The 22,822-nt window shown below is 33.3% G+C and overlaps 1 protein-coding gene across 2 annotated transcripts in view; it reads right to left on the bottom strand.

Moving 5' to 3' along the window:
• LOC140436722 (transcription factor Sp9-like) overlaps positions 1–22,822 on the bottom strand; it is a 549,705-nt gene that overhangs the window by 199,347 nt on the left and 327,536 nt on the right. The window contains exon 1 of one of the 2 annotated variants that reach the window (XM_072525776.1): positions 7,427–7,767. The exons of the other annotated variant lie outside the window; for it this stretch is intronic. Coding sequence (XP_072381877.1) covers positions 7,427–7,498 — 72 coding nt within the window. The 5' untranslated portion in view covers positions 7,499–7,767. Of the gene's footprint in view, positions 1–7,426; positions 7,768–22,822 lie in introns of those variants that run through there. 2 annotated transcript variants of the gene reach the window in all.

Raw genomic sequence — 22,822 nt, 5'->3', positions numbered from 1 at the left:
TATATTAATAAAAATAAGAATTTAACCATTAACAATTTTGTAAATAAGAATACCTTATCTCTTTGGATATTTCAATACTAATCTTCGCGTTTAATCACTTTACTAGAAAACCTGGAATTCATATCCGAAGGTACTATTCGTTGCAAGATAATTAAGATGGAATTCCCCAGATTTTTAATAATATAATTATATTCGAAACTTAACTTGAAAGGGTGAAGTTATTACGAACGAAAACAATTTTTTTGTTTAGTACATTTTTGATCGCATGTAATTTACGGCTCGTCGGTGTTTCCGCGTCTACAGCAGTAATTAGCGTCTCGAATATTTCTTTTGCGAATTATATGCAGTGTGTGAGTGATTTTTTATTCCATATACCTATACATGAACACATACCACCAAATTCAATTATAGTATTAGATAATGCACCTTATCATTCACGACTAGTAGAAAGACTTCTAACGAATGCGTGGAAGAAACAGGATATTCTTGACTGGCTGCGGAATAAGTATCTGCCTTACGAAGATGAAATGGTAAAAGCAGAACTTTTAAAAATTGCCCAGCAACACAAATCTAAGTTCAAGAAATACGTAGTTGACAAAATGGCGGAAAGGCGAAACATCACAGTCTTTAGACTTCCACCCTACCACTGCGAAATAAATCCAATTGAACTCATTTGGGCACAAATGAAAAGTTATGTGGTTAGAAAAAATACGTCATATAAAATACAAGCTGTACGTGAATTGTTATACGAGTCTTTATAACATATTACAAAACAAAACTGGAAAGATGCAGTAAGACATGTAATAGAAGAAGAACAAAAAATGTGGGATCTTGATAACATAATTGATGCGACCGTAGAGATTATTAACCTAATTATTAACCCTCAAGACGACTCGGATTCCGAAGTTGATCCTATTTATTTTGAATTTGAATAGTTTTCTAATCGTAATTATATAAGGTAAGTAATAGTAGTTGTAATCGTAAGGTATTAAAGGGGAAAGGCGCAAAATGTCGCCTGTCAAAATGTTCAATGTGTTTTAAATGTATCCATTTTTTTTTCAAATCCTGAGAAAACTAAACAGCATTTTTGAAAAATTTAAAGGCAGAATGAAATATTTTTTAGAATAAATAAAAAGTTTCTTTTGCATGCAATATTTTCAATTAAAAATTATACTATATTTTCTCTTTTATTTTCACCCCTGTTACATAACATATTAAAATAAACATTGTAGAAGTTTTCAGGGACTTTCTGCCCTGAGTAATAATGTAATCTTTCATTCTGCGTTTAAATTTTTCAAAAATATTTATTAGTTTTCTCCGGATTCGAAAATAATGGATACATTTAAAACACATTGGAAATTTTGCCAGGCGACATTTGGCGCCTTTTTCCTTAATTAAATAAATGTATCTTTTACAAATGGCAAGAAACTTTATATTTTTGAATAAAATAAATAAGTTTTATTAAAAAATACAATTTACATAAGTACAATTTAAAAAATATATTTATTTAGTTCAAATAAATGTTTCAATCATATACTCTACGACACTGGTCGTTTATCTCTAACCATTCAAAATACCCCCGTAATAGGATTATAAGGTATTGTATTCCTTCAGATATAAGGTGGGTTAGTCGAAAACGTCTTAAACCGTCAGTTTTAGGTTGGTTTTTACTATTATATCGTATTACCTATCCTCTCTGTATTTCAGTTTTCTAATTAGGGTTAAACTTGTAGTGAGCTATCAACAAATTGTGAACCGCCTATAGTGCTTATTAAAGACTAAGAGCTGATTTCATCTCTCGCTTCACCTGGTTTAGATGGTTCAACACAGAAACTGTTAAAAAGATGCGGAGACACGCTTTCAATATCTTTAATGTTAATTATTCAGACTTCTTTTATCAAGAATTGCTTACCTCTAGTTGGAAATAAGCATCAGTCACCCCCATTTTTAAAAAAGGGAACAAACTCGACCCCAACAATTATCGTCCGATTGGCTTGCTGCCACTAGTTGGCAAAGTTATGGAAGCAATTATAATTTTTTCTCCATTTACATGTTATTTGATAATAAGTTGATAACAACTAACGATTAACCCTTAGATTTAGATTATGGTTTTCTAAAATCTAAAGATTTACCCAAGTTTATTTTTAAAGCAATCCTAGTAAGTAACCAGTATCCTAGTGAATTTTATAGATTAACAACAAGCAACAGAAAAAAACTTGTAACGTAGATACCAAAATATTACCATTACCTATTCGAAATAAATATTTTTAAATGCCCATTTTATGTACTCTGTAAATAATAATATATGCAGCCACACCTAAAACTGCCTGCTTCTACAATTTAATTACTCCGTAACGATTGCAAAAACACTATAGCGAATTATTTATACCATTGGGAGAAAATATATGATATCTATAACCCGAACAACATGAGTTTCTGGGTCAAAGTAGTAATACAATTAAAGGATCTAAATCTTCATAAGCATCTTTGTGCTTATGTACAAGACAATTAGAAACGAAACACATGCACTTGTAAGAAAAATAAAAAAATGATCACTGGGAACGCTTTTCGAAAGAAATGGAACATGATTTTTAAGGTCTGCAAAAAGAAATATGGCGCCTTATAAGAGGTCAAAGAACGGAGGTAAAGAAACTCTCTCTCTCTCCTTGGCCTACTCCAAACTATGCCTCCAACCTTGTCGGTCCCGCGCCGATCTTCTCCAAGTTCTCAAAGTTCTCTAGCACATTTTGCGCGTCCGCTGCCACTTCATCCTCCCATCTTTTCCGTGGCCTTCCTTTTGGTCTTGCGCCCTGCATTTTACTATCAAGGGCTCTTTTCGGCAATCTTTCTGTCTCCATTCTTACTACATGACCAGCCCAGCGAAGTCTCTGAAGTTTAACGAATTCTGAGATCGGTGTCTCTTTGAACAGTTGGTAGAGTTCATGGTTATACCTGGATCTCCATATTCCGTTTTCGTTAATAGGTCCAAATATCTTTCTTAGGACTTTTCTTTCGAAGACTTCCAGTTTTCTTTTTGTCTCTTCTGTGATCACCCATGTCTCGCATCCATAACATACTATTGGTCTGATAATAGTTTTGTAGACCCTGATTTTCGATCTCCAGTGTGTGTTTTTGGAGCGAAACACATGATCGAGTGAAAAATAAGCTTTGTTTTCCTTTACTATTCTTCTTTGGATTTCTGGTTCTTCTGTTCGATCCGTGTTTAATGTAACTCCTAAATATATGAAACTTTCTACCGTTTCAATATCGTCCTCTAATTCAACTGTGCGTCTGTTTCCCCTAGCTCTTGCCTGTGTTAACTTTTTTGTCTTTTGAATTTATTTGTAGTCCGGTCTCTTTTGCCTTTGATTTTAATTGGGAATATATTTCTGCCGCCTCTTCTGTTCTGCGAGACATGATGCTGATATCATCGGCATAGGCGGCAATCTGTATTGAATTATTTGTTAGGAGATTACCTCTTCCTATATTCAGCTGTCTTATCACATATTCCAAGGTCAGGTTGAATAGTGTCGGTGCCAGCCCGTCTCCTTGCTTTAATCCTTGGGCTATCGTAAAGTTTTCAGTGAGCTCGTTTTGGACTCTGACAGTTGCTATTGACGAATCCATTGTTGTTTTTACCAGTCGGATTTATTTTTGGGGGATATTAGGTAAAGAAACTAAAAGAACCAAAACACATAGAAAAGAATACGTGGATTGACTACCTACAAAAGCTCTGTGCAGAGGAAGAACAAACAAGAAGAACAGAAAAGCAGCAGGTAAAGACAGGATACCAAACGAATTACTGAAATATTGTGGAGCAGCAATGACAGAACAATTGACAACATTAATTAATAAAATTATAAAACACAATAAAATACCGAAAGAGTGGAGAACGAGCGAACTAATTCTACTATTTAAAAAAGAAAATAAAAACAGCCAGAAAACTACAAAGGTATAAACTTGTTAAATACTACCCTGAAACTTACAACTAAAATTTTACAAGTGCTAATAAATCAGAGGATAAGTTTAGCAGATAAACAACAGGGTTTTCGTAGTGGAAGATCGTGTACAGATGCAATATTCGTTATAAAGCAAATTACTGAGAAATCACTAGAGTATAATAGAGAAGTTCCTCTAAATATTATTAAAAACTATCGAAAACATCTACCAAAACAAAAAAATAGAAGTCAGAATAGATGGACACTGTCAGCTATGGAGACCTAGACCAAGAAGTGAGAGATCAAGTACAAAAAGAAAATAGACTGGCAGGATGCCTTAATAACACTATATGGCGAAATAGAGACAATAACACTTAGATGAAATCAAGAATTTATAAAACCAGTGTAAGATCAATAATGACATATGCCTCAGAAACAGACCAGATACAGTCACAACACAAAGGCTACTGGAAATGGCAGAGATGAGAGTACTGAGACGAATTGCAGGAAATACGCTGAGAGTTTGAAAGACAAGTGAAGACAGAAGAAAATGTAACGTACAGTGTATAAATAAATGGACACAGAATAGAAAAAAAAATCAAATAACCACGTAAGCAAAATGATGCAGACCTGTGTCGTCAAAATAGCAAGAGATAAGTCACCAATCGGCAAAAGAAGTATCGAACGACCGCGCAGAAGATGCTATGACAACGTTTCACAGAGATGGTATTAATCCGCCAATGAACAAGCAGAATTGTTTATAGAGAGGAAGAAGTAGAAGAAGAATCTTCGTGCTCACTACGTCCATAGACAACAATAGACAACACAAATCTAAACAGAGCTACGCGATAACTCAAAGAAGCACTAAACAAATACAAAGATGCTGGTATTAAACATTTTTTGGAAAACATTTGTGTAAGTGAAAATAAAGACTATTTACTATGAAAAGTAGCAAGGAAACTAAAATCCCAACAACAAACTTAGAATCCTATAAGAAAAGACGATTTTCGCTGGGTTCGTAATGATAAAAACAAAACAAGCACTTTTGCGGAACATCTTATGTCTCTATTACAACTTTATCAGAAAGAAGCTCATGCAGACGATGAAAAACCCATTTCAGACATAACACCCCATATCAGATGAGACCACCGATAAAAAAAATGAAAATGAAATAAAAAACAGCACCCAGTTATTATCTATCGCGGGTCTAATACTAACAAATTTACTTAAAGAGGGTAACAGGCTAATCTAATACGGTATATTGTCAACGTTATTATAAAACTTGGTTACTTTCTTGTCATGTGGAAAGTAGATAAAATAATTATGGTGACAAAACCTGTCAAAGAGCCAAAATATGATAGGATCGATCAAATACATAGAGTAGTCAGAACAGCTATAGATGCCCTTGTAAAGAAGTCCTATATTACAGCTGCCTTCCTAGTTGTCTCGTAGACAACTAGGAAGGCAGACACATTTGACAAGGTCAAATGGCATGCTGGTCTAATTTCCAAAATCAAGTCACAGCTACCCCATCCCACACCTAAAGTCTACAGTCATATATAATAGATAGATCCTTCTTAATTAATCATGACGAAGCTGCACTTCTCTATATTCGATCTCGACAGGAGTTCCTCAAGGTGGTACACTACCTTGGTCCAAACCTATCTTTGCTTTACACAGCTGACATCCCTACAACAAATATTACTACGATTGCTAAGTATGCAGATGATACCGTCATAATTCAAGATTAGCATCCAGAAATTTGTGAAATCATTTAAACCACTTGAAAAATTGGTTAAAATTATGGCGTATCTCTAGTATCTTTCAACCGAAAATCACTACCTGCTAGGAATGATGTCAAATATATACATAGATAATCACCTAAATTGGGGAAAACATATATGGTCCAAACGAGTATAACTGAGCATGTTCACAAGAAAATGTACTGGTTTTTGAATCGGTTTAAGTTGAAGTCAGGTTTAAGTTTCCAAAACACACGTCTTTTCTATAAAGTAATACTACGACCGGTATGGTTGTATGGTATTTAAATCTGAAGAGCTGTCAGTAATACAAACATGCAAAGTCTACAAATATTCCAATCCAAAATGTGATGTCTGTAATGCTTCATGGTATGTGCCAAACTATGTTATGCATCATGAATGTTGAAACTGTTAAACATGCAACCGTCACTCAGTGTACAAACTACTTCCAGAGACTATTATTTCATCCAAATCCACTCGCCAACGACCTCCTGACACCATCACTGCTTAGGAGACCAAAAAAGTTGGATCCTCTAGATCTCTTCACCGCTAGGAACTAGATAGAAGTTACTCATTTGTAGAAAAGTCAGACATTTGGTTATGTAAAATATAGGACAACTGAGTGTAGCTCCCACTGTGTCATTTTTTTCTATTTCTTTCAAACATATTATTTATTGCTATATTAATAACATATTGCAATAAATAAAAAAAGTTAAGTATAATATGAAGAATCTCTAATTCGGCATCTACACCGATTAATTATGATCCGTCTTAAAATAATCATGTAAAAAATACGAAAATAAGCAATTCGGGAATTAGATTTCCAATAATTTTAAACGCGGCGATCGAAGTAAATACGTCAATCGGTTTAGGTACCTTTTTGGAACTAGAATGAACCTGGATGTATAATACTTATCTAAGAAAGACCTAGTCGAAAGATTAACTAGTATATTATATGGGATTAAAACCATTGGTTGTCATAAGAATTACATTTTACATTATTTTTTATTTCAGAATTTTTTTAAAACAATTTACGTAATGGAAATCGAAACGTCAAAGGTCATATAAAATTATATCATTACAATCAATTGTGGTTTAGTCCCATTTAAAAATAACATCTCAGTTATACATGCCGAAAGAAAACAGTTTTAGAACCTTTTAGATGGAATAGCACCTAAAAGATGGAATTAGAGCATAAATTATTTTAGAGTACTAAATTCGTTATAGTGAATCAAACATATATTACAAAATAAAAAAATGTACGTTCTATAAACTCTATATAGTAGTATCAAGTTGAATTAACTTAATTTTAGGCACTCAATTCTTATCTCACAGTGTAGAACAAATAACGAAATAATACAACAAATGGAAGGCACTAAACCAGTGGGTAACAAAATATACTTATATAAAAATGATTTGACCACCTATTAAGGATGATAAAAGAGTTGTCCAAAAACAATTTACAATTGGAAACTTCTGCGAGCGATAAAATAAAAAGTCTAAACCCAAGAAATGAAAATGTCATAAATCAAGACAATTAAATAAGTGAAAAATTGGAGTGTGATGATGACCTGCCTTAAAATTATTACTAAATTAAGATAAATCAAAAATATTTAATGTTTGAATTAAACGTTAAACAACGAAATTTTATTTAAAGAGGTTATAAAATTTGTATCGATTTTTTATAACATATATTTAGATAAATGTTTTAATATACCCATTATTTACCTCTAAGAACTCTGCTCCTACTGCCAAAGGAGGCGACTGCGCCTGTATCTGGTAAGAATAAGTGCAGTTCATGATTTGTCGAAAATTATAAAGAAAAAATCACCAGCTTTGCGGAAGTCTCGTTCAATTAGAACCGCATTTAAAACACAACAAACTAATTCGATAAAAAGCAACCTCTAATTTGCGTCACAAAGTGCTCGTTATTCGGTAAAATAATCACAGTAATTAGAGTTATAACGCCAGCGTCGTGAAGTTAGATGGAGGTTAGTGGACATGGACCGTATCACTACGCGAAAACATGCTACGGAGGACTGTCTTTTTACTTTTGTGTGCTCCTTCGGTGCGACGTTTGTCCGTGTGTGTGAGCGTGTGTGAGTTCGAGTGCGTTGGGATCGGTACGCCCACGCGTTCGAGGGGACCCCTTATTGGAGGCTTACCTGACGCACGCCCCGCGGTGGATGGAGGACCATATCCATCGACGTCTCGTCGAATAGAGAAAGAACAAAAACGAGATGAGTTGATGCCGTTTTATGATGACGAATACACATTCTCACTACTTGAGATTTATTTTCTCTAAATAACAACAAAAAAATAAACCAGCTGAGAAATGTATGTTTTTTTAGAAATTAAGTTTTACTATAATAGTAGATGAAAAAATAAACTAATCGCATTTATATTTGACTACCTCTATAACTTTGAGTTCTAGAGATGTAAGATGGAAAAAAATCTTTAATGCATGATAAAAATGGACGATGCTGTGCATTAAGTGTTAAAAAATGTTGCCCTTGTTTTTTCTATTCTGCACACTATTTCCAGAGAACTATCCTAACCTTCGTTGAAAATTATTCCTACATAAGGAGAGGAAATTTATACAAAATAACATATAGTTTTGTCTTTGTATGATAACTTTTTATCACAGCACATCCATAAATATCATCAATCATGTTTGATCCTTAAATAATCGAAACTAATAAACATTTTTAGCAAAAAATCTATAGAAAAGAAAACAAAAATTATTTCTTCTTCTGCCAGTACCTATCCTCTATGGATGTTGGCTACCAGTTCGAAATAGGTCTGTGGTGGTCATACCTGTCCACTGTCTCAAATTCTTAAGCCAGGATATAAACGTTGCATTACTGCGTCGTTAGTTATATGATGTACATATGATATTCTGAGCATGCGACGATAGCACCACATCTCGAAAGACTGCAACCGTCTGCAAGACGCATCAGTGAGTGTCCATGCCTCTGCTCCATACATAAGAACAGAAAACACATAACAATTAAGGATTTTGAGTCGGAGATGTAAGTTCAAGGTTAAATTGCAGAGAACTTTCTTCATCTGTTGGAAGGAACTCCTTGCTTTTTCGATCCTACATTTAATCTCATATGAGTGATCCCAGCTGTATGTGATGTTGCATGCTAGGTATGTTATTTTTTCTGTTCTATCCAATACCTCATTGTCTGCCATAAACTTTGCATCTGTATCTTGGTTTTTGCTTATGATCATAATTTTCGTCTTTCTAATTTTTGATCTCTATTTTCTACCGATGTTAACTACTGGATCTATCAGTTTTTGTAATCCTTCAGCACTATCCACAACAAGGACAGTGTCGTCTGCATATCTTAGATTATTTATTACTTCACCGTTAACAATCACGCCATCAGTCGTTTCTCGAAATAGATGTTCAGATTACGCATTAAACAGCAAAGGCGAGAGTATGCAACCTTGTCGTACTACTCTTTGTATTGGGACTTCATCGGATAATTGATTGTCTACTCGAATCTTGGCTACTTGTTTCCTATAGAGATTGGCTATTATTCTTATATCCTTGTCACCGATGTTTGCGATTCGCAAAGTTTTAATAAGCCTCTCATGCTGTACTTTGTCAAATACCTTTTCGAAGTCAATGAAACAGGCAAAGACATCTATATTAACATATCTTGCTCGTTGTATCAATACTTGTATGCTAAAAAGTGCTTCTCTTGTGCCAAGACCGCTGCGAAATCCAAATTGTACATCAGCAATACCCTCCTCCAATTTCTTGTATATGCGAGCATGGATGATGTTTAAGAATATTTTGAGTGAGTGGTTCATGAGGCTAATGATTCGGTGTTCTTCAAATTTCTTAGTATTTGCTTTTTTTGGCAGTGGTATAAATATGGACATGTACCAATCTTTTGGTAAAGTTCCTGTTTCATATATACAGTTAAACAATTCTGTCATAAAGTTAAGTTGATTATCTTATATCAATTTCAATACCTCAGTATATATTCCATTAGGTCCTGGCGCTTTGTTGTTTTTTAGACGACTTATAGCAGATCTTGCTTCTGATTTTGTTATTGTTGGTCAATTCTCGAAGTTGTCATATACTTCAATGTGCTGGTTGTCACTGAACAGTTCTTCTATATATTCCTGCCATCTGTCCAGTTTTTCTTGCGTATTGAATAGTATGTTTTCATCTTTATCAAACAGTGCAGTGGGCATTTTTTTTTTTTATTAGAAAAAGATGTCGCATCCACCAAAAGGTTATTAGCGACGGAACAAAATATAAATAACAAAGTTAAATACCTACAGATTATAAAAAATGTTTATGGATCTGAGATAATTCACTATATTGTCACAGGAACAGTTTTGACCTAGAGCCTGTGGTAGAGCGTTTGGGATCTTGTAGCGCTGTCTTTCTTGGTCATATTTACTACAAATTGTTAAAAAGTGCTCGACTGTTAATCGGACGTTACACTGATCACATATAGGTGGATTTTTCTTTGTGAAGAGGTAGGAGTGCGTTAATCTAATATGTCCTAGACGTAAACGCTAAGACTTGGGAAAGCTGGTATTTTAGCAACTTTTCAAAAGGATGTTTCGAAAAAATGTGTTTTAATGAATGTAGAGAGACGTGGCAGTTGCTCTAATAACCTGCAACGGCTATCAGAACTTACTTGTTTGTCACAAGGAAGGTAAACATTGCAAATAGATACTAAACTGGTAGATATGATTCTGATAGCAACGGCCTCCAAATCACTGACTATTGGAATTTGTATCGCCTCGATGGATTTGTTTACTAGTATTGCTACACCACCGCTTGCACGACTTGCATCTGTACGGTCTTTGCGGAAACAAGTAAAATTTTTTGAATTGTATAACTGATTGGTCTTTAAGTTTGTCTCCTGTAGACAAATAATATCTAGAGAATATTCAGATAAAAGAAGCTGTAGCATAGGGAGACGATGGAAGAATCCATCAATGTTCCATTGAAGTATCGAGTTGAATGTTGTTAACAGATTCGGAGTTAGATGATACTGAACGATTGTCTACAGAAGAGTCACTATCTAAGTCAGAAATCTCTTTCCCTGAGTGGGTGTATAGTTTCTTTTGAAGTTTTGTAAACTTGCTTTTTGTAGATCTATTATTTGCATATTGATAGCTGCTTTGTAAAAGACGGAGTAAACCAACCATATCAGTTGTAAATTCTTTAACGAAGTGGGCATTGTTGTTCTATATATTCCTGCCATTTCTTTGATCTTCCTGTGCATATTGAATATATCATGTTTTTTCTGTAGGTAAAAATATTTAACTAAGATTAATTATAATCCATTTTGTCCATATAGTTCGGACAAATTGACATATTGCTGATGGACCAAATGTCATACATATAATAACTACAAAATTATTGCCATAATTCGCAAATGAAACGCCTAGTTCTTCTTAAAACATCACCACAAGAAGCGTGAGCCCAAAGTGAACATTGTAAGCACCGCAATCAGTCTCCTCCGGGTATAGATTTTGAATAAAGCTCGTTACAGTAGATTTCCTCTTCATCGCCATTAAGAAATATTAGGGAAATCTTCCTCATCATTTTCTTCAAATCATTTTTTGGTAGCTTTACGTTTTTTCTTTGTAGCTTTGGGCTCATTTTTAGATTTTATTTCCAACATAACATATTGGGAGTACCTACAAGTCAATACCAACAAGTTCTGTCGAATTATTGATTTACATTGCAGGAAGTCATAATACAACTTGGCCAGAAAGTAATCGAACATATAATGAAATTTTTTAAGTACTAATCATTTTACAAAATAAGTACTACAGAGCAAGAGGTTTAAAGTCCAGACACGACGCTTATGAAAATTTACATATAAACTGTTTAAGCCAGAGATAGTCAATCCATCTCTTTTCTTTCACAAACAGATTTTATGTAATAAATTTAATTTAAAGCATAAAAAGGAATCACGTAAGTGCGATCGCTTATAAATGAGCATAAAAAATTGTCAATGAAAATGACCCAGAATCTAGACAATTTAAATGGAAAGAGATACACATTTAGAATCATTGGAAGTTGCCCAAAAAGCAAGGAAAACAGATATTGATGCTGCAACAGAAAGCCCAGAACTAAGATATACATAACGGGAATCAACAAAAAGAACGCTGCTTTGTTTAGGTAAAAAGTGACATTCGTATATATCATTCGTTACATCTTTGAAAAAGAAAGCAGAGGAGTAAAAAAATTAATTCTTTGATCTGATTCATGGTGCGGCTAAAACCGAAAATTTGTGTTGATGCTAAAATCAACCTTGGAACTACACCCAATAATAAAGTAGCTGCTTCCAGGTAACAGCTTCTGACTCAATGACAGCGAGTTTGAGGATATAGACCCTGCCCTTAAATTGCAATAACGAAAAAAGAATCCATAATCCATATGTTAAAAAACTCATTGAAATCTTCAATTTCAAGAAGTTCATTCTTAGTGATGCAAGAATTATCTTTTCTTTGTTAGCTCTGAATAATTTAAAAATGGCCTCGAAAGTTAAAATGGTTCTTTATATTTTAAAAGCCGAAGAATTGGAACAGACAGTATCTCAAAAAGAGGTTTAAATCTTTGTATGTAGGTATATTTAAAAAACCCTTAAAAGGGCTACATCAAAAAACACAAACGTTTTCGGAATAATAATTCCATCATCAGGTTAGAAAGCAGGTTAACATGCCTGAGCCACCAAAATATAAGGGTACAACCCTTTACAAAAAAATTAAGTCACCAAAAAATGTACATTGTTGTTGTTTAAAAGTGAGTGATGTTTAATATTATATTAGATTTAACTTCAGGCAACATATAACCATGCCTCACGTGAGTACCAGCGTCCCTAGAGTAAACCTCTTCAAACGGACATCAGCTGGTAACTGATGATTTTCCTTCCCTTTTCCTAAAAAAACTGTATGTGGTTTAGTTTAATAAAAACTGGACTAAGTGTTTTTTTTGTTTTATGGATTAGTATTATAATAAACGGAATAAAATATCTACCACAGAATCTAAATATCTCTGCAAAACTAAAAAAAATAAGGTAGATACCAACCAAATAGTATCTTCTATTTATGAGAATACTTTAAAATTTATCATGGTTTTCTAAAATATTAGATTTTAGTGGTTAGCATAATGATGCATAATACAGTCCTAATAAACTTTAGTCCTTTTATAGTAATCAATACATTTTAGTACTCTTTTTTTATTAGCTGCATATGCTATATACAAACATTAGTCATTTTCTTCATTATACATTCAATCGCAACTTTCTTCTCAGTCTCGATCATTTCGAATGTTGGTGATTCTTAGCAATTCGTATCTGGTTGACGACTGCATGAAAAATACCAACCGTCTATATGTTAAACTCTGCACGCAGCTTTCTAGGCCTGTGTCTTTCAGGTCGTTGTCTAATATCTACCTTTCCTTGTAATATTAATTAAAGCAGACCATATCTTTGCTTATTTCTCATAATTGGTTAGAAATAAGTACATCAATATTTATGATTTTAAACTTATCAATAATTATTTTTCTTTTTTGATTATCCATATCAGCACATCTCGTTTTGTTACGTGATCCATTCTCACTCGACACTAATGAGTAGGCAGATTGAGACCTCGGTTCCATTTGACGGTTCTTGTATTTCTACAGTACAAGATACTGATACGTTACGAGCGAGGGGCAGATTGAGACTCCGAACTCGAACGGAACCATATCCCTCTTGATAATGGCTCCAAAAAACCACCACCCAAACTGAGAACTGACGAAACAAGCGGTTTTCCAAAATTCTGTAAATTCAAAGATTAGACTAGATATTAGGATAAGAAAACCAAGATGTAGAGAAAGCAGTAAAGTATTCAACAACAGTTTTATAAACAGCAGGATGGGAAGCAACACCACAGCGCCAAAGACGTGTGCAAGAAAAACATACTATTCTCCTCCATATAAGAGAACTTAAAGCAGAAAAAAGAAGAGCTCGACACATATGGCAACAATGAGAAGTCCTTTAAATAAAACATACCTTAACAGGATAAGTCATAGACTAAATAGAGCACCACATGAGGAAAACGATCGACTCCTTCCAGTTTTATATTTTGAACCTCTTATATGAAAACCACTCTGTATAAAAAGCTACAAAAAAATTTAAACGACTAACAATAACAAATTTAAGAAACCACCATATTCACCAAGTATCTTGGAACTGTATTCTCAGCACCAGATACTAACGATAAAGATAACTATATAAGAAGGTTTCTTGAAACTCGTCATCTGTCTCTTCCTCTGACATTGTCAAAATACGTCGACAGAGGTTCGCCATCAAATAAAAATGCTTAATCCTAAGAAAGCTCCTGGCTATGAAAAATTACTTCAGAAGTTACCGAGGAAAGCACTGGTGTCATTAACAATAATAAACAACAACATACCACGTCTTTGCTAATTTCCAATACAATGGAAATTTGCACAAGGTATTATGATTCCTAAACCTGGTAAGCCCACAACACAAACAAATTCGCATCACTCTATAAGCCTACTCCCAATAATGTCGAAAGTATTGGAAAGGCTACTATTACATAAAATCGAGCAAGTTGTTCTCATAAACGAAATTATACCACAACACCAATTCAGATTAAGAAGTAAACACACAACCATCCAATAATGCCACAGAATGGTATATTTAATTGAAACAACTCTCGAAGAGAAAAGTTTTGCTCTGGAGTGTTTCTTTATACATATACAATTTGCATTTGATAGAGTATGGCATAAAGGTCTTCTCTACAAACTGAAATTACACCTATATACACTGAACAGACCAACTATACTTTATTATAAAATAGTATCTTATTCTGTTATCTTCAAGTCAAAATTGAAGACAGCTACTCAAATTACCACATTATACAATTTGGTGTACCTCAGGGTAGCGTTCTCGGCCCATATCTCTATCTGATATTTACAGCAGACGTTCCAACCAGCAATGATACCTTCTTAGCTACTTTACCGATGACACGGGACTCTTGACAGTGGATATTGACCCTAACGTAGCATCACAAAAACTACAAAATCATTTAGACCAATTGTAAAAGGAGCTTAAGCGATAAAAGATCAATGTTAATACCAGCAAATCAGTACCAATTACTTTTACAACAAGAAAATCTGTATGTCAATGAGTTTCTATTAATAATATCCCGATTCCCATAAAACCAGTTGTCAAATACTTGGTATTGCAATTGGATGAAAAACTCACATTGATACATAAAACTAAATGGAAACAACTATATCTTACACTAAAAAATATGAACTGGCTACTTAGGTCTCAGTGTTCTCTTAAAAATAAACTGTTTCTGTGCAAAGCTATACTCATACTAGTTTGAGCATACGCAATAGAACCATGGGGCTGCAGAAAACATTCAAATACGAAGATCCTATAAATATTCCAATCGAAAATACTCTGTATGCTAAGTAAAGCTCTGTGGTATGTCAAACACTTCGCAATGACCTGGAAATCCCATTAATCAAGGACGTAATAAAGAATCATTCAATAAAGTATAAAAATCGCACCACTGACCATAACGACATATTGATAAATAAATGATTCATTCAACCACTTGCCAGAAGTAGCTAAATCACCTTAATTTACTTAGACTATTTACTTATTACTCTGTGATAATTACTTCATAAAAACAACCGGAACAGATGATAACAATGAACAAGAAAGAACAAAAAATTGGATTTTTAAATATCTTATGTTTGTGAACATTTTTATTTTGGTAAAACATAAAGACCATAAAATATTAGAATAAGTGAATCTCATCTTATATTAAAAATAGAGAATATGATAGAACTCAAAAATGTAAATAGGCATGGAAAAAGAGCATAGACTTTATTGAAAAGATTCAAGTTTAGGCCTGAAAGAAACAGATGGTAAAAAGGAAAAAATCAAAGAAGCGGCTGTTAATATGTTAAATAAAAGCAATTGCGTCGCAAATTCCTTGGCAGAATGCAGTAAAATCTGGCTACACATATTAAAAGAGGAAATCAATAGAACGAAAATACGACTATTAGTAAGTCGAGACGAAATATTATTATTATTAATATTATTATACATAAGCGAGGGCAGATGAACTAAGTCCCTATTATGCCCAAAAACAAAGAAATTTCATTAATAACCTACTAGTAAAAAACAAAAATTACAAATAAAAGAAAGAAAATTACAATTTTTGGTTTAAAAGAAAAACAATATTTTAACTAAAATGTAAAACGGTCAAGTCTGTTTTTGAACGAGTTGGTAGAGGGAGCAGAGACAATGTTATCGTTAAGGTTATTCCAGCACTCAAAAACTCTATTTGGTAAAAAATTCTGCCTTGATCTTGTAGAAAAATTTTCTTTCTTCAGTTTTAACTGATGACCTCTGAGGCGTTCATCTTGATTAATGATAAACATTTCAACGAGATTTCCAAAATTGAATTGTAATATTTTAAAAGTTGTAATTAAGTCTCCACGTTGTCGGCGAAGTTCAAAAGAAGTTAGGTTAGCCATACTAAGTCTTTCTGCATAAGAAAATGTTCTCGGTCCCAAAGAAATTCGGGTGGCTTTTCTTTGGACGTTTTCCAACATAGTCTTATCTCGAACCCGATCAGGATACCACTTTGGTCCAGCGTATTCAAGTATGGGTCTTACGTACAGAGTGTAAAGTTTACAGAATGATTGCATTGAAACTCTCGAAAAACACCTCCGAATAAGATACAGTATAAATGATTTATCGATATCATTTGTGTTTTAAAATAAAATACATAATAAAATCGTTTGACGTTAATATTGAGAGTTAACTAAATGTAAGACCAAATACGTAACATGTCGTGATAGGATCATGAGATTTTATCTTGGTTTTTTTCTCACATTTATTGTGGGATCACTAATAGGAGACTTTTATTGTCCTCATTGCATGTGGTAGGACAAATTACATGCTATGTTTTTTCGTGATGGCTTTTTTTAAGTTAAAGTTTCATGTAATCGAAAGAAGTATCTTCCAATAGAGTCATCCCAGGAACGCAAGTCAAAAATATTGAAAACATAATTTTTTCAAAGTCATCTACTTTAAAATGTATAATGTATGTCTGAATTATCAATATAAATGAATCAGATAAAATTTACTATTAAGAAAAATTTTTTTTTACCAAGTAACAAAATCAAAATTTTTTATTTATTAATGTTTTGTATTTTATGAACAATTTCCTAAGTGGAAATGGAAACATTAAATAGGTAGATACATTTATTTTAAAGTAAAATTCTGGCTTATTCCCAGTAAAAATAGTAAATTTTCATAAGATGCCTGTTAATCGCTTCAGAGCAATATTTAAGTTATATTCAGAAGTTATTTCAGAGAAAATTCTATTTCTAAAAACAACTTAAAATATAATTGAACACCGTTTAATAAAAACTGTGTTGTTATAAACTGTTTTTTTTAACTAAACTGAGGCCTTATATAATAAAAAACCACACTTTTTAAAATATATTTACTCATTAATTAACCTACAAACTGTCATGATCTTCTCAAATTCTAATTCAATCTACCCCGTATAAAACATCGTTTTCTAACGCACTCAACACATACCCAGGTGTTTGTCTCTCACACGTGCTCGACGAGATCCTCCCAGTTCCGCTCCGAAGATCGAGTTACCCAAGACACTCCTCCTGGACTCCTTGCAGTGTCTATTCATCGTCCCTTTGTCCTTTTCTTTCAAGACCCGTAACCCTACCGGGAGAAGGGATCTAGCTGGCCATCGGCAAAGGACCCGAAATCAACACTGGTTTTCCGGTGCATTTTGTCTGGTTTGGATACATTTTTATTAGGTGGATTTTTTTCTATGAGAAGGTAATTTTGAAAGACGATATTTTAAAGCGGATGTGCTGATTTTTGTTTTAGGAAAATAATCTTTTATTACTTTTATTATTTATAAGCAAATAAAAATATTTTGTCAATAAAATAGTACTTGTGATTTGTACTATTAGTTTTTATTACCCATTTTACAATACTGCAATAAATATAAGAAGAGTGACATGAGGACAATAATAATTACTGCATTTATTATTGAGACTCCATATTTTTCACTCTTATCGATAATGATATATAAAAATGTACAATCATCTGCACAGCATCAAACTGAGGATAATTTTAGCGAACAACGTTATGTAAATTTATTTTTGTGGAACAATTTGTTTTTAAAAACTTTATTGAGTAGAATTGAATTTTAAATGAGCTATTTATACCTTCTGTGCTTTATTGGGAATTATCTGTTTATACTTATATGATTCTTTGAGCGGAGTAGACAAATTGATAAATATAAACTTAATTCAGAAAACAAAAATATCAAAACCCTTATTTCTTTTTCGGAACTTCTTCTATGATTCTTCTACGGAACTATTTTTTCAGAACCTGCTAAATTTGTTAGACGACCTGCCCAATAAAAGCAGAAAAATTTTATTCGGTGACTTGAATATTAATTAAGCTGTTGTTTGTTCTACCCAATTATCCTTGGTCAATATATTCGAATGTATGGTTTTACAATGCACGGTAATTCTCCTACAATAATTACTAAAACAACATCTAAAATAATTGATTATATTATCTCAGATTTCTCACCCCTTGATGTACGCTCTACAATAAATACTGCAGGACTATCTGATGATGAAGCAGTATATATACCAAGTTTAATACTCTCAACAAACCATCCTCGACGCCAAAATATCACAAACCCTGGACTACCAAAGGTATTCACATATCAGCCAAGAATATGCGTTCACTACCGTATATAAAAAAATTTACTACCGTTTTTGTCACTGAATATATCACCAAGTATAGAGGAACCTATCTAAAGCTTATTAAAACAGCTGAAAAAATGTACTATCAACTTGGGGACGCTTAGTACTGGGAAGCTGTAAAAATGTTGCAAAAAAACTTGGTCCATAATAAACGATCTTTGAAATAAAACTAACACAGCTCAAACATTTTTAAAAAGGTATATTTCCAGAGTGCCTGAAGACAGTCATTATTATTCCTCTTCATAAGGGTGGGGAAAAATCGAATGTCTGCAACTATAGACCTATTGCTTTACTACCGGTCCTATCCAAAATTATTGAGAGACTTAAACTAAATGGAGAGAAACTATAAAACCCCGAATTATGCCCTTTCTCGTTGAAAACAACGTTCTATCACAAGGTCAGTTTGGCTTTTTATCTAATAAATGTACCAGTGATGCTATGTTTTTGTACTACATGAGGTCTATCAAGTACTAAACAACCATCTTTACATTGCTACTGTTTTCTGTGACTATTCCAAAGATTTTGATTGTGTAAATCACGACATTTTGATAAAAAAACTAAATTTCTACAAAATTCGAGCTATTTGTTTGAATTGGTTCCAATCTTACTTGGGGAATAGGAAACAACTTCTTCTTCTTTGTCAACCATTTTCTATCAACTCCTGAATGTAGGTCTCTCCCAATTGCTTCCATCTTTCTCTATCTTGCGCCAATCTAATCCACTGTTTGCCTGCCACTGTTCTTATGTCATCTACCCATCTTTTTTGAGGTCTTCCCATGCTTCTTGTTGTCGTCCTTGCTCTCCATTCTAGAATTCTCCGTGTCCACCTGTTGTCATTATATCGGACTACGTGACCTGCCCAGCGCCATTTAATTTTTGCAATTTCTTCCACAATATCCCTAATCTTCGTTCTACGTCTTATCTCGGTGTTTCTAATCTTGTCTCTTAGTGATATTCCAAGCATGATTCGTTCCATTGCTCTTTGCGTTGTTTCTAATTTTTTAGCATATTTTTGGTAAGGGCTACTGTCTCCAAGCCGTAAGTACAAACTGGTAGTATGCATGTGTTATACACCTTTTTCTTTAAGTTTACAGGAAACAAGTTTACAGGAGCAAATGATACTGACTTTAGTCACAAAAACATTTTATGTGGAGTACCACAGGGCTCAGTATTGCATCCACTACTTTTCCTTATCTTTATAAACGACATCACTAACTTAAAAATCGATGGAAATTTTTTTCTTTTTGCTGATAATAACAGTATCACCTGAAGGAACTCTAATATTGCAAATCTTCATGCAACTATAACGTCTTATCTACTAAAAATAAAAACCTAGTGCAACTCTAATGTACTTTCTTTTAACGTGGATAAGACGGTACTATTATACTATAAAGGAGCTCTTCAACCCTTGCTTCTTAATAACAACTAGATCAGTATCGTCGATTCTGTAAAATTTCTTGGTATATTTATAGACAGCAACCTTAAAGGGTCCCTTCATATTGATTTGAGCCTCAGCCTGCAATGTAATAAGATCTGTTTCGAAGAAAATCAATTTAGCATCTTCCAAAATAACATATTTTTATTTGTTCGAGTCTTATCTTCAATATGCTCTTCCTTTTTGGGGTTTTAGTACAGCTGCCCAATCTGATGTTATTTTTAAATTACAAAAAAGAACAAGACGGTATCTTTTTGGCCCCAGTAGAATAACATTGCATAAGCTATTTTAAAAATCACGGGATTTTAACTCTTCCCTCTTTATATATTTTAAAAACTGTTTGCCTAATTCGTAAACACCTACATGCTTTTCCAGCAAGACCTAATCATGATTACTCGACCAGAAATTTAACCTTTGATGTGTATTTACCGATCCCGTCCACTGAGTAAAAAAATCTATATTATATTCGGTAAAAAAAATATACAACCATCTCCCTTTGCAACTTAAATCTGTAACTTCTTTCCTTAAGTTCCGTAAAATGACAAAAGCCTATCTATCTAAAAGACCATATTATTCAGTAGAAGAGTTTCTTAACGAATAGCTAAGAAATTACAGTACCTTTATGTAAGAGTAACCAAAGTATTTTTATATATATTTGGGTATCATATGCAGCAACTTAAACTTATTAGTTTATTATTTTTTACACAGAACTCCACAATAATCCTTATATACTTTAATAAAAATCAGGAACAGGGTTAGCAAAGGCTGAAATATTGGATTCAAAGATAATGTGTAAGATGACTACTTAATTAAATTGAGTGTCGAATCAGAGCAGCTATCTATTTGAAAAGAGTGTAATAGCATCTTTAAATGTAGCGCCAAAATTACCTGCTTGATTCTGACACGAAATTATAATTAGCAGGGATTATCAGACCTATATGAAATCAGACCATATGACAGTATGAAAAACTGAGACAAACTTTTAAAATTGAAAAAGTGCTGATGCTATGAAAAGAAAAGTGTATGATTATTGCGTCTTACCAGTGTTGACATATGGAGCAGAAACACTTACCTTAATAAAAGATTCAGCTATCAAATTGAGAGTCACGCAGAGAAGAATGGAGCAATCCATGTTAGGAATAACTCTGCTAGATAGCAAGGATAGCAAAAATAAAAGGGAGATGGGCAAGATATATAGTTAGAATGACAGATGGGCGATGGGCAAAGAAACTATTGGAATGTAGACCAAGGAAAGATAACAAAATCTTGGGTCGACCATTTACACAATGGACTATCCATTTAAGAAGGCTAAATAAAAACTTTATGAGAGCGACGCAAGATAGATGTGATTGGAAAAATAAGAAAGAGGTATGATTATATCAGTGGACTTTTCAGGCTGTTTGTGATGGAAATAATATGACATTGTAGCATTTCGATTTACCTCGTATTATTAAAACACCGAAAAATATTTTCTCGCGTCGCTGAGAGTGATAATATAAACATTTGTAGTCTGCGTTTATAATAACACAAATTGCCATTTCCTTTGATCTTGATTCCGCTTTAATATATTTTGTGCATCAAAGAAACAGAAATCTTTCCGTTTATGTCTTGTTTATACCAAGTTGGAAGGATGAGATCACTCTTCGATGAACTACGATAGGAGTCGGTTGTAGTTTTCGGAGGATCTCGGCATGTAGTTTTTTCAAAACCGGCAAATTTTTGCTTAATTTCATGGTTTAAGAGGTGAATTTAAACTCAAAATGCTATTCGGCAGTCTTTGTTCAGTGAGTTAGTTAATCACCGATTTGTTGTGCTGTATTCCAGGCGAGGAACTTGAAAAACAACGTTTCCAACGTTTTAAGAAGTCCACATGGTTTTAGATAATCTGAAGCCCAATTCAATGTTTAAGCTCCCCAAGATTTGTCCATTTTGTGTCCTCATGGCTCCATCCAGATCATTTGTAGTTTGTGTGGGACAGTGTGTTTGATTTGTATCCAATCCCAAGGTAATAAACTTTCTTACAGGAAATACACATCCAGTGAAACAAGGACTTTTTGTTAAATTTTTCTAAGCAAAAAAAAACATTTTTCAATAATATTCAAAGATTTATACGTTTTATGGATCTGCTAATCGTCATATTAGTCTTCTTTTAAATAAAGTTAACTTTAATAATTAATTATTATTTAAAAAAAGTTTTATATTTCATTTCGACATACATAATGACAGTCAGTATTATCATTTGGTACATAACGAAAATTTTGAATTCTGTTTTGTTTAAAGGGTAAACTAAATGTAAGTGTAAATGTAAGGTTGATCAAAATTGGGATATTTTGATTTATAATAATTGCTACAAATAGCGGCAATGTAAGGTTTATTGATAAATTTGGATAATTTTATTTGTAATAACTGTTAATGTGAAATAATAATAAAAATGTAATGTTTCTCTTTCAACCAGAAGTTTATAATAATTTCCCATAAAAAGATTTTCATCCTTTATATTTTTTTGGAAAGAAAAGCCTTTCTTTCTATTCAGCAAGAGGATTCTTTTAAACGGCGTCCAATTTAAATAGTTTAGGAACCTTCTTGTGTTTGTTGCCCAGGAAATCTCTGTAAGTTTTTTTTTGTAGTTACCCTTTCCAGTCCCTCAAATAAAGATACTTATTCACGACCCAGCTGACCAATCAAAACAAGAGTAGCCGTTCGCAAACGTTTCAGTTTATTTGCTTATCCTATCTCCAGTCCAGTAATTGTTCAGTTCCCCTTTCAACCCCCTATAAGCAATTTATATTGTTACAAGTGACAGTCAATGTAGTAGCCAAATTAAATCGTTACAACGTTACAACGTTAC

The sequence above is a fragment of the Diabrotica undecimpunctata genome, chromosome 3 (genome assembly GCF_040954645.1).
Source record: "Diabrotica undecimpunctata isolate CICGRU chromosome 3, icDiaUnde3, whole genome shotgun sequence".
Taxonomy (NCBI): domain Eukaryota; kingdom Metazoa; phylum Arthropoda; class Insecta; order Coleoptera; family Chrysomelidae; genus Diabrotica; species Diabrotica undecimpunctata.
Note: the sequence above shows the minus strand (reverse complement) of the source record. Positions and strands in the feature narration are given on the sequence as shown.